We start from the raw sequence: 12500 nt of genomic DNA on the forward strand, positions 1-12500 counted from the left end.
TTGGAGGTATGGCTGAGTGGCTTAAGGCATTGGTTTGCTAAATCGACATACAAGAAGATTGTATCATGGGTTCGAATCCCATTTCCTCCGGCACGGAAGTAGAACGGGCGGGCGAAATTACGTGAGAGAAAGAACCTCAGATTGATGGAGTCCGCCGTCGGACAGAATAGCTGCTTAGTGACTAGGAGCGGAGCGCCCCTTTCTTGTTCTTGGTGGCGTCTATAGCGAAGAAGACCTTCCCGAACGAGGGCCGTCCAGTCCCTGGCCGGCTCTCGGTTCTTGAGCAAGCTCCTCCACTGCAGGTAGGATGCTCATAGATGAAGAAAAGAGACTTTAGGCAAGTGGTTCTGGTAGCTCAGCTGGTTAGAGCAAAACAAGCAACGGATTGAGCAACTAGCGCGAAAGCCGTTGCGCGTTAGCGCATCCGTTTTCTTGCTGGACTGCAAATCCTTTTTTTCTTGTTTCAGTGGGAAGAGCAAGGGGCATTGCCCTTGAAATCCTTCAGTGGTTCGAATCCACATCTGAGCGTCTTTTTTTCGGTATGCCGCTCCGCGAGCAAGGAGCGCCGCGAGGAGAGCGAGAGAACGAAGTGGGCTTTGGTGATGTCGGAATTTGCACCTATTTGTATCTATTTAGTGATCAGTCCGCTAGTTTCTTTGATTCCACTCGGTGTTCCTTTTCCATTTGCTTCCAATAGTTCGACCTATCCAGAAAAATTGTCGGCCTACGAATGTGGTTCCGATCCCTCCGGTGATGCCAGAAGTCGTTTCGATATACGATTTTATCCGGTTCCTATTTTATTTATTATCCCTGATCCGGAAGTCACCTTTTCTTTTCCTTGGGCAGTACCTCCTAACAAGATTGATCTGTTTGGATCTTGGTCCATGATGGCCTTTTTATTGATTTTGACGATTGGATCTCTCTATGAATGGAAAAGGGGTGCTTCGGATCGGGAGTAACCACTTTTGAAAGGGCAAAGGGGGGAAGGACATAGGAAAGAGGGATGCCTACAAAAAATCAATTGATTCGTCATGGTAGAGAAGAAAAACGGCGCACGGACCGTACTCGAGCTTCGGATCAATGTCCCCAGAAGCAAGGAGTATGCCTGCGTGTTTCGACGAGAACACCGAAAAAACCTAATTCAGCTCTACGTAAGATAGCAAAAGTACGGTTGAGCAATCGACATGATATATTTGCTCACATTCCAGGCGAAGGTCATAATTCGCAGGAACATTCTATAGTCTTAGTCAGAGGAGGTAGAGTGAAAGATTCGCCAGGTGTGAAATCCCATCGTATTCGAGGAGTCAAGGATTTGCTGGGAATTCCGGATCGTAGAAAGGGAAGATCTAAATATGGTGCAGAAAGACCTAAATCGAAATGAATGGAAGATGCCTCTGGAACTTTTTGGTTCTTTTTTGGGGGCGATATGGAAGCAGCTAGCTCCCTTTCCCTTATTACGTTACCATTTCTCTCCGCTATTCTTCGCTTAGAAGGGCTTGACTTACTTAACTTACCGCTTTCCCGAAACTAGCTAAAAAAGGGTCAGGTATACCTGCCTGATGAGATAGGGTTTTTTCTAAAGCGGGAGCTGCTGTCGGTATGGGCAATTTCTTAAGTTCTTTGATTGATTCCGTCCCCGAGTGCTACCAAAGTTCCTCTAATTCCTCAGCCAGATATTCCCCTTGCCAGACTTTCCCGATAGCGGAATCGATAGATGTTACCACGGAGCGGTACCTAGCAACCTTCATTCCTGCTTTTCCGTCTTGCCTTTGCTACTTGAGAGAATGCCTTTGACCGAGCAGCTCTTCCACTCATTTTATTAGCAATCAAACCTCTTCCCTTCAACTCGTACCGAAGGCTATGTCCCAGTAAGCATTTCCTCTGTTTCCTTGTTTCCCACCTCTGACCTTCCGCTATGACATGACCAGTCCACTAATAAGTCAGGTATCTCTGAAAAGTAAGACCGTCCTCTTCCCTTCGTCAATAGAAGAACTCCAACCATGCTTTCTTGAAATAGCAGTTATTGTCTTCCTGGTCAGCTTTCGACGAGTGACTCTTGGTTGCGGGGCCAGGGGGGGACCTACTATCTACTTAACCGCTAGGCAAAGAGGGAGGAGCCAGGAAGCGGGCGTTTAGTGAGGAAGAGACAAAAAAGCATTTAGTCGATAAAGATGAGTGCTTTCGATCGGCTTGTTGCACTAAAGCTGCGAGGGCCATTGCAGTTAGGATTGCAGCAGAAGACATTTTATCCATTCCTGCTTGAGTGCTTTCCTAAAGCAGCCTAAACAGGATCAATAGAATATCACACATGCGCCATTACTATGCCTCACGTTCTAGTTCTAAACGCAAGGAACTTACACATATTAGTATAAGAATAGGAAAGGACCTGGAGCGGTAGATCCGCTCATCCTGGCTTCGAATCCTAGTTCAGTTGCCACGGGAACCTTAGCGCCGCGTGTGTGTTGTCCTCCAAGAAAAAGAAAGAGGCATAGAAAGAGTGACAAAGCTCAATCCAAAACATGAAAGCGGAATCACAACTGTCTCACGAAAGAAGGGTCTCAAGCAGTGTGTTCATGGTCACTCCAAACATAGGATTTTCGGCATATACTCTTGAAGAGTAGCTTTCCCTTTCCGTGCGCAGAGGGGATAGATTAAGTATTCATCTGCTGGTAAAAGGCTTGAAGGTTTAGCGTAACCCAGAATAACCTGTTGGAGGAATAACCGCTGTTAGGTGCCTAGCCTTTAATGCTTGCAAAGTCGCTAGGCGGGGTGATAAGATGAAAAGTTATATGCATCTCAATAGGCCTACTTGCCTTAAAACTAGACCCCCTGGGGAAAAGCCCACTCCGTCCGTAAGACAAACTCAAGGAGGCTGACTTGACCAGGAAGCCAGTCTTGTAATAGTAAAAGCAACCTATCGCGCTGGGTCACCACTCCTTCCAGAGTAGCCCACAACCCATGATATGGTATATGGCTAGACTGTCTAGGGCTCCAGCTATACCTATATATAACTACCAACTGGGACAAACTTCGCCCTACGCGGAGTATATAATCGGCTACCGTATATTTAGCCCTTGACATATGACATATAAATGATATTGAACAAACCTAGAAAGACTCTGGTGATGGATAGAGGCGGATGCGCCGCCACTGCTTTAAACAACCGCTTATGTTCTTCGGCATCGCCTTTGCATAAAGGCGTGGTTAATCCTCTAAGATAGAAAACACCACAACTTTCCGGGGTCAAGTGCAGGTAGAAAGACATCCTTCGTTACCGCGCTGAAACAACAACAATTCCTGCAAAAAAAATCTGCTTTCCTATCAAGTAACGCCTTCTCCACTTGACTCCACTGGTCAAGAACTCTGGAGCTTCATCCGAGATCCTTCCCAAATGAACATCCTAGCCCAGTAACAATATTTATTTTATCTCTTCCGCCTAGAAAATAGAAAAAATTGCTAAATATCTTCTTGATGAAGACGATTTTCCTCATGTTTCTATCGTTGTGCTGTTCTACCCACAGCTTATCGATAATGAATTCCTTTCATTTCCTAGATCTCTTGTTTTTAGAAAACGAAAAGCAAGTAGAAAAGATAGGTGTAAAGCCTCCGATTCTCCTTTCGAGAACTTAAATGCAAAGATAAGGCGAAAAGCCTTTGCTTCTTCTTTCGATTGGATAGAATAGAAGCTCATACTCGACTTCAACAACAGGTTTGGTGCTGATGTGTCCAAATCCCATGCTCCTACGCCGGGTTGATTGATGTGTCAAAGACTAATGCTCCTTCTAAGGTTGATAAAGGTAAAGCAGTGGCCCAAGAACCCACTACATCTAAGCCCAAGTCCAAACAAAACTAGACCCAAGAATGCTGGAATGAGAATCCTTACCCGTGACGACCATGCATACTTTTCTGACCTATGTATGCCTTTCCTCGCCTACTTCGTTCTTGCTTTCCGTTTCCTACTATTTTCAAGTTTCAATTTCGAAAGAGAGACATAAAGTGTCAATTTACTTTCTTTTCATAAAGTCAATAAATAGTAGTAATTCTTGCTTTTTCAAAAGCATACGAAGACAGCCTGCACCAACATTTTCTTTTACGACATATGACATTGCACAAAAAGCTGCAAAAGGACATAGTTTCGTCGATTCACCGGCACGAATAGCATTTCCTACATCCCCAGCATGGAGTTCCAGACTCCTTGATCAAGATGACACATTCCTGGTACCACAAACAAGGAAGCTAGCTTTTCTAGCGTTGGCAGGCAAAGGTAAGTAAGCTAAAACATGGCAGTCTGAAGACTTGTCTGAAAGCTGAGTGCTTCAAAAGGATTGATTTGCTAGTCTCGGTCAGTTGAATCAAAAATGAACAGAGATTTTATTTATGCGTAGATTAGTGTTCTCCTCCGGGCCAGTGTTGAGACTTTGAGGCATAGCCCAGGTGTTTTTAGCGAAGCCGAAAGGTAGTTCCGTCGGGAAAGAAGAATATCTCGTCATACCAACTATATGCTTTGTTCATGTCTGCCATTTCGTTTATCATAGAGGCGCGCAGCGAAAACGTGTCCAAGAAAGAGGTAAGGCTTTCCATAAGTCAGAAAGAAACCTTCTTACTAGCAGGTTGTCCTTTCTTCGCCTATTCATTCTATCTAAGACCGGATTCGTCGGCGCAAGAGTGCTCGATCAGTGACCTCCTACGCACTGCCGGCTTTGGGCATACTAGCTCGCTGCGGAAGAAAATGAAGATAAATAAGGTGAATGTATCGTTCGCCTATACCCCATGGGACGGCTGTATTGTCTTTTAGCTTTCCCCGCAGTATTGTGTTCATCTACCACAGTAAAATCAAGCTATAATAGATATAGCAATGGCTATGGGTGACAATCGATAAGCCTGAAGCATATCTCCTCAAGGTTTCCTTAAAATCATAAAAAAGCCTTCTAGCCACAGAAGTACCCCGTTTCCTTAACTAATCTCGCCTATTTGGTCTCTGTCGCTTGCTTCGCATGCTTGCTCAATCAAAAGGTTCCTTCGTGCTGTTGCCTTTGAGCTCCATATCTTTAGACTCTTCCAAACGTAGATTATAGCTAGATCCAATCGAAGGTGAAGTACCATTATTTTTATTGTCCTTTGGACCGGGGGCGATGGATCAAATCCTGCAATCCCCTCCAAATGAGACTTGAATAAGATAGGGCCCTGTTAGGTACTTCCACTTCGCACTCTTATGGAAGCTTGGGTGTTGTCTAAGGGTTCAATTGGACCCAACAAGGGAAGCAGACGTGCAATTTGATTATGCCGGTTCCTTAGCAAGCACTTATTCAAGCAAGTGCTAGTGCTGGAGAAGTCGCTTTCTTTTCCTCAACCGGAATCAACTTCTACTTGATACTGCGCTTTTATTTAATAAAAGGGTCCAGGGGCGCCATATTGATTAGAATCTACTCTTTTCTTCAATATGTCTTTTTGCAAGCAAGCACTAAATTGAGGCACAAGCTTTATGCTTTGACTCGAACTAGATAGTAGGCACGAGAATAGTCGTACAATAGTGAATACATGTTCGTTGCGGCGTCTGCAGGCAGCTTCTCTATTCAAGCAATAAATTAAAAGAAGAACCCGGTTAACAGCACCCGCATTCCACCCGGATACTATGTCTACTGATTCGGATGAAAGTGGATCAGCGAAAGGCGGAGAAGCTGAAGATGGATATGGCTGAGAAGCGGAAGCTTATTCCGACCCCAGGAGTTAAGAGTAGTTGACCGGTAGCGGATGCCAGGCTTTCGAGTGAAAGACTGAGCTATTTGACCCGATTTGACACGATAGAATTGATGTAATGAATACCGGATCACTCGTACTAGAGCAGACAAGGTTACCAGTCCCACGACCAGACATCTTCGTTTCTTCCTCTCGTGGGACCCAAACCATGTCCTTAAGTCGATATGACTATCAGGTACTGTCATCTCATAACTTCTAAGCCCGGGTCTCATGTATTCCGAATCAAAAGCGGGTATCTATGCTCTATGGAAGTCCGTCTCTTCTCTATTGAATGAAGCAAGTCGGGATGCCCCAAAACATTAGGAGCAAAAAAAATCCAAATGGAAAAAAAGATAGCAGAAGCTACCCGACCTACAAGATCCTTTACATAAAAATAAGGGTAAGAAGCAATTTTATCCATCTCAGAATGTACACCCAATGGATTATTTGATCCATATTGATGCAATGCGGCCAGATGAAGAAGACTGGCGCCTACTAAAATAAGGGGGAGTAAATGATGGAGACTAAAAAAACGATTTAAGGTGGCATTGTCCACGGAGAAACCACCCCAAAGCCAAGTCACTATGGTATCTCCTACTACTGGTATGGCGCTAGCTAAGCTTGTAATTACTGTTGCTCCCCAAAAGCTCATCTGACCCCAAGGTGGTACGTATCCTATAAAAGCTGTCACAATCATTAATAGGAATATGACAACTCCGAGACACCGAACAAATTCCCTAGGACTGCTATAACTCGCATGATATAGACCACGAAAAATATGAAGGTGAACCACAATGAGAAACATACTTGCCCCATTAGCATGCATATAACGGAGCAACCAGCCCCCTTCAACATCTCTCATAATGTGTTCTACGCTGTTGAAAGCTAGATCCACATGAGGTGTGTGATGCATAGCTAAAAAAACGCCAGTCACTATCTGAATGACTAAACAAATACCTGCTAACGAACCGAACCCCCACCAATAACTAAGATTGCTCGGGGTTGGATAATCTATCAAATGCTGGTTAAGTGTGGAGTATATAGGTTGTTTAAGAAGAGAGAATCGTTGGTTCCTTATAGTCATTTCTCTTTTCTATCGTTACAACTCCTCTTCCCCCTTATTTACCCCCTTGCCTTGATGGAAATTGGCTTCGCTGCGCCCTGAATAATCAAAAAGCTGCATGAGAAGATTCATCCCATTTTGGCGAGAGGGAGGCAGCGAATCACCTGGGCTACGGATTTGTCGGTTAGTTGATTCTCGAAATAAGGTCATTCGGAAAAAAAAAACTGCCGCTTTCTCTGCCGGTTTCTTAAGGCTTCAAACGAACGACTAGTCATTAAGAAACCCATGAAATCCAAGTCTATTTTTTACCTTTCATGAAGAAGTTTTGCCTGCGTGCAAACTACCTAGCCCTTTTCAAAAGAACGTCGATTTCCATCTCAACAAAGAAAGAACTCAAAATAAATGAAAGCAATATTGTTGTCCTATTACTCTTTTTTCCTTGTGGAGCTTTGGAAAGGAGAGAATTTGAATAAAGTAACTCTCGGAAACTCTTATTGGACGAGAGAGAGTCAATATGATATTGGCGTGGGTTCTACCAACTAAACGAAGAAGTTTTTGATTGGATAAACAGCGTATAATGATAGACGCTTCTTCGGCACACATGGAGACATACCTCCCGTAGCTGACCCCTGAATTCAAGGATACTGCCGGCTTTGTTACTAACTGATAGAAACCCCTTAATACAACGTTCGTTTTTCATAAATGTCATAAGGTAGGTAGACCCGGTCTTGCGCTCGTCCGGTTAAGTGGCACATTGTGCTAAGTGCTCGAACCGTTGGCTGATCTCAGCTGTATCGCCTCATACAAATTAGTTAAGCGAGAAAACAAACGGCTACATAGGAGCTCTATGGTGGACCACCAGCAGGAAGATCGAATGGCTTAGCGCATCCTGCGCCTACTGGACCTGACTTCGTAGGATACTCTGATAGACTAGTCGAATGGCAATGGCCTAGTGGTTGTATCTGCTTGCCGATTCCTATTAAGAATACGAGAGTGACAAATGAGATGGAGATCTTGGCTATCATCAAACCATCCTCCCTCCGCTTATCTCTTTCCTTTCTATATGATAAGTCTACTCGCGCCTCAAGGGCCGGTCATTTACGCTCTCCACTGCATGAACAGCATTCCCAACTAGATCTGTACGGCTTCCGTTGTCTCCTTTTCGATTCCCGACTCTAGCTCACAGGTATCCATAAGAGCGACCAGCCCTGAATGCTTAAACCTATCAATCCTCTCCTAAATTTCTTTCTTTTTGTCGTTGGGCAAGGAGCAATCCATTCAGCACTTTCCGATGGGGACCAAAAGCCACTGGGCTACCAAGAAGTCGGATTCAGTTCAGTCCCGTTTTCAAGATCCGGTTCAGTGTTTGGGGATGGCTTGGTCCAAGCCCACATCCATAGTAGATGGACTTGAGCAGGCAAGTATGCCACCTACTGATATGATTGATTATGACAATTATGATATGGACTGGACGGTTGTGCAACCGATTGTACTGACTCGCTTACCCCCGAGAACACCTAAGACATGGGGGTTATTTACGCGAGTAAGCCTAGCAAGGACCAAGATCTCGATCTAGCCTAGTTGGGGCTTTAGAGTCACATGACACAGTACCAAGAACGGGAGAACCAGTAACAATTGATACGGATTTCCAACCAACGGATCTTCTTACCTTTGGACCGGAACCTTTAGCTGTTTCCTACTCGGTCTACAGCTTGGTTTGAAATGAGGGAGCCATACCGTGTGGTTGAAGCAGAGTACCGTTTTGCAGTGGATAGGGCACTATCTCTATTCGTAGCAGCATTGCGTATTGCTCTCACTAGGAAAGGGGGACATAACCCCTACTATAGAGCAGGAATGGAAGGGGATGAACGAGTCAGCTGCGGAAGGAATGTCGGCTATTTAAGCTTAAGGAATGATTAAGGAATGGCGGACCCGGAGTCGATAATTTGATTACATTCGTATTCGTATTTCTATTACATCTTTCTATAAGCAATTATTCCTCGAGCCACAATCAAAGAAGCGCTTCGCTTCCATTTTCCTTCACCAAAATAACTGCCATGGCCAATATCATAAAGCTTGCCCACTACTGACAAGAGATTTTTTGAATTGAATGTCTCACATCATCGAGCACCAACCTTTTTTTTGTGTTTGTTTCGCACCATTTGTGAAGGTGGCTTGCCCACAATTGTTGACGTTCTACTCTTTCCCATCCTCACAGAGCCATTGATGCCACAGGTCTAGGATTCGAAAAACTCCTTGTGTGATGTGGAAGGACGCACCTGAGTCCACAACCCAAGTCAAAGCATCATCACGCACTATAACACTCTTCATCTTCAATGACTAAATAGTCCTCACATTCTGCAATCATGACTGAACTTGTCTCGCCCTCCGCAAGTTCTCTTTTATATATCCTGCACTCTTCTTGTGTCCCGGGAAAAAATTGCCTTTCACTTTCATAGGGAATCGTGCTTGTTTGCAAGGTGACTTTCCTCGCAAAAATAGTGTGTCATTTACGCTAGCAGGGATACGAAAGATATATATTGGATTGGCTAGACAGGCGTGTCAAAAGCTTCGATTTTCTCTTCTTGGTTCACACGGATTAACGGATGGTTCCCGTGCATAGCCGGCGTGGAAGTTTCCTTTTTTAGCACCCAAAAACCTGCAGTTTACTAGGAGAATCTAGAATTGCTAGGTTTGGGTACATAGCTGGCATGGAAGTTTTCGAAAAGAAGCCAGTCTTTTTTGGATTGGGAATCCCCTGTTCTCCATCACAACTGACCACTCACACAATCTAGAAAAAGATTCCCGTTTTCATCTGCCAGATAAGAAAGACAACAAAGAAGCAATAGATGAAGCCATCTCGGAAGGTTTATAACTCTAATTCTAGTGTTTGTTGTTGGTTGTTCAGAGGATAAAACAGGTTCTAAGATGTTGTTCCTGAGTCCCGGGGTGAAGGTAAATGAAATGGTGGTCGTGAGGAGAATCACTATCTCGTGAAGTCACGAGCGTAAACCTTACATAGTTCCAGCAAAGCGCAAAGACGATGGTGAAAACCTCTTGTTCTTGTCCGGACCTAAGAATGCAAATAGTGAGATAAACTCAGATGTTCCTGTTGTTAGGAATGCGACTCTTGGCAGGCTAAACGAAGTGGTTTATTGTCTTAAGACAAAAAAAAACGGTTGTTAAGCTAGGACAGAGAGGACTAGATTCCGGATATCTAGTCTGAACGGAATGTAGCTCGAACAATTCCCAGGACGAAGCAGGTGAAAACCTTTGTTCTTGTCCGGCCGATGTTGTTCAAAGAAAACCTGGACAATGAGGGGCAGGTTATATTCCCTTTCTTCTGATCGATTGAGGAATCACTGATAATGACACCACGTCTGTAGCATCTACTGCTATTGCAAGGCCCGAAGCACGTGGGAGAATGTTCGTTTTTTCTGGATCGGATTAGCAAAAGCAAGCAAGCGTGTGATGTGGCGGGGAAGCCTAAAAGAAGCCTTTGGGAGGCAGTGTGGTGACGCCTGTTTGGCGCGTGGGAATTCACTAATCTAATGATATATTGGTAACTGCCTTTGGGTCCGCACACCACTCCTTATGTTCAGCTAAAAAGCCTTCCGGGTCGAATTTATTAAGAAATAATCCAAGATTAGAATGCCAATGTGTTAGAATGTCAACGGACAAAGCCAAGTCACAAATACAATGAAGAAGTGCTACTGCCAACAGACGCAACCACGGATCCCGATTCAGAAGATTCTGAGAAAGGCGAGTTAGGCGAAGACTTAGGGAAGGCGAGTTAGTTATCACATGAGAGCCATAAGAGCTCTCCAGGAGAGTGATCGCCCGGTGTGACTGATCCAATTTAGAGTCGCATTCAAGGCTCCACACGGGTGGTAAATTCCAAATAATATTTTGATATCTCGAAGAGAACCCCAATAGAACCATTTAGATACTTCGATGAGAACCAATAGAACCATAATGGTGAGCGGCTACGCGTCGACGCCGGGTCAATTTATAGTTCTAGTCTACTGGCCCTAATTCACAGTCGCATTTATTAAACTTTTACAAGACGAAAGCGATAGTGGTTAGAACGCGCTAGACTGGCTGATGCTATAGATTTGCTCCAGAGTCACCCAAAAGGACCTTATCTGTTGAATGATCGGTTTTATCCTCGAAGTCTTTCTAGCCCGCCCGTGCCAAACTAGTCTTCTTTCAAAGATGTGGATCCAACAAAAGTGTAGATCCAATTAACAATTAACCGCAAATAAGGGTTTTAGGAGAGTCATTATCTCCCTATAGGCACACCGGTGGAAGAAACTCCTAAAGCAGGGAAGCACGATCTTGTTGCTTCTTCTGTTCTTGTGGATCCACGCCTGTGGTTAGCGAGGCTACAGAACACAATAAAATAGCATTGATAACCAGAGAGATCCGCGGGCCTATTACCAGTTTTTGCATGTTAGTAGTTTTGGTCATAATGAAAGCCATTTTAGGCCTATCAAATTCAATGAACATGTTTTGCATGGAGTCGATAAAGACAGTGATATGATTGCCGCATAATAATAATGAGTCAGTACCAAAGAGTACGAGGATAGCCCAAGCCTTCCACAAGTTCCTCGCTAAACAGTGTCTCATCTACGCTTCATTTTATACGTTTTTATCAAGAAAAAGGCCACGATAGACCATCTGATGCTAGCTCCTCAAATCATTGGCCAGAGAGGGAAATGGATACAGCAAGTCTCCCCTCATCTACCAGAACGTGTTTGGAGTTATCTTCGCTCCCACGCATGGCTAGACAACCGAAAAACAGCCTAGCAAAGATGACTTCTCTTGGGCAACGCAAGGACAAGTAGCTCTGATTACAAAACACAACACAAGTTGGCATAACCCAAGTCAATATGATAACTCGATCATCCAGGTCTTGCCTGTGTCAGCTTCTTTCTTTGGATCAATGAAGACTTCGGCACCCTTGATCTTTTCAGATATGAATGAAAGTCGGTAAGCAATCTCCGAAACCACGAACTGATGGACATCGAACTCTTCCTTTCTTTCTAGCAGCATAGCAACATAGCCCTACGGGGGCCCAAGAAGCCAATCTTCGTCAACCAATCATATCTATCTATTGATGCCTACTTACAATCGTGCTCTTCTTTCCCATGTCTTCTTCTCTTCCCTGAATGATCTTCGGAAAAACATAGGAATTAGGTCGATGCTGCTCAAAGAATAGCTCTGGATACCTGTGTTTCCAATACTGACTTCAGGAACATAACGGTTCACTCCCTCCTATGGATCAGAAGTAGACAGCTCGATGTGATGATAGCCATTTCCCAATTTATAAGGTAGAGCAAGTCCAAAGCAAAGCGGTCTGAAGTAGTGCCCCCACCCCAATACTCGCTAGTTTCTCTGGTATCCTGTACTTCCCGAATATAGCGCTCATTAACCTGTGGAAGGAAAGCAAAGGTCTCATCCGACGAATTGACACTTGATCGATATGCTTCTTTAACAAGAGCGGAACATGTCAGGCGATCCTCGGTCGAAAGATACTCATGAGGTGCGGGAATGCAAGTGAACAGTCTTTTCTTTACTCTAAAGTACTAATTAGATGGGGTGCCTGCCTATTAGTTACCTAACTTGGGTGGGGGATTTCTTTCAGCTAGAGCTACTACTTCCAATTCCCAATAATCGATTAGATTGCACCAAGTCTAGA

General features: G+C 44.3%; 3 protein-coding genes across 3 annotated transcripts in view; 2 read left to right on the top strand and 1 right to left on the bottom strand.

The window, feature by feature from the left end:
• LOC123418210 (NADH-ubiquinone oxidoreductase chain 3) overlaps positions 1-959 on the top strand; it is a 3053-nt gene extending 2094 nt beyond the window's left edge. The window contains exon 1 of the mRNA XM_045106972.1: positions 1-959. This exon is cut by the window's left edge and continues 2094 nt beyond it. Within this exon, the coding sequence (XP_044962907.1) occupies positions 603-959 (357 nt within the window). The 5' untranslated portion in view covers positions 1-602.
• Positions 960-1003: 44 nt separating this feature from the next.
• Positions 1004-1408, top strand: LOC123418209 (ribosomal protein S12, mitochondrial). Its single transcript, XM_045106971.1, has one exon. The coding sequence runs from the start codon at positions 1004-1006 to the stop codon at positions 1379-1381; it is 378 nt and encodes a 125-aa protein (XP_044962906.1). The 3' UTR covers positions 1382-1408.
• Positions 1409-6504: 5096 nt separating this feature from the next.
• The window catches only part of LOC123418206 (NADH-ubiquinone oxidoreductase chain 5), a 9092-nt gene continuing 3096 nt past the window's right edge, over positions 6505-12500 (bottom strand). Inside the window, exon 1 of the mRNA XM_045106968.1 lies at positions 6505-12500. This exon is cut by the window's right edge and continues 3096 nt beyond it. The gene's annotated coding sequence lies outside the window, so the exon portion shown is untranslated.

This window comes from Hordeum vulgare, unplaced genomic scaffold (genome assembly GCF_904849725.1).
Source record: "Hordeum vulgare subsp. vulgare unplaced genomic scaffold, MorexV3_pseudomolecules_assembly, whole genome shotgun sequence".
In the NCBI taxonomy this organism is placed as follows: domain Eukaryota; kingdom Viridiplantae; phylum Streptophyta; class Magnoliopsida; order Poales; family Poaceae; genus Hordeum; species Hordeum vulgare.

Excerpts from the sequence above, each read along its gene's own strand:
- LOC123418209 (XM_045106971.1), top strand. The coding sequence starts at position 1,004 with ATGCCTACAAAAAATCAATTGATTCGTCATGGTAGAGAAGAAAAACGG.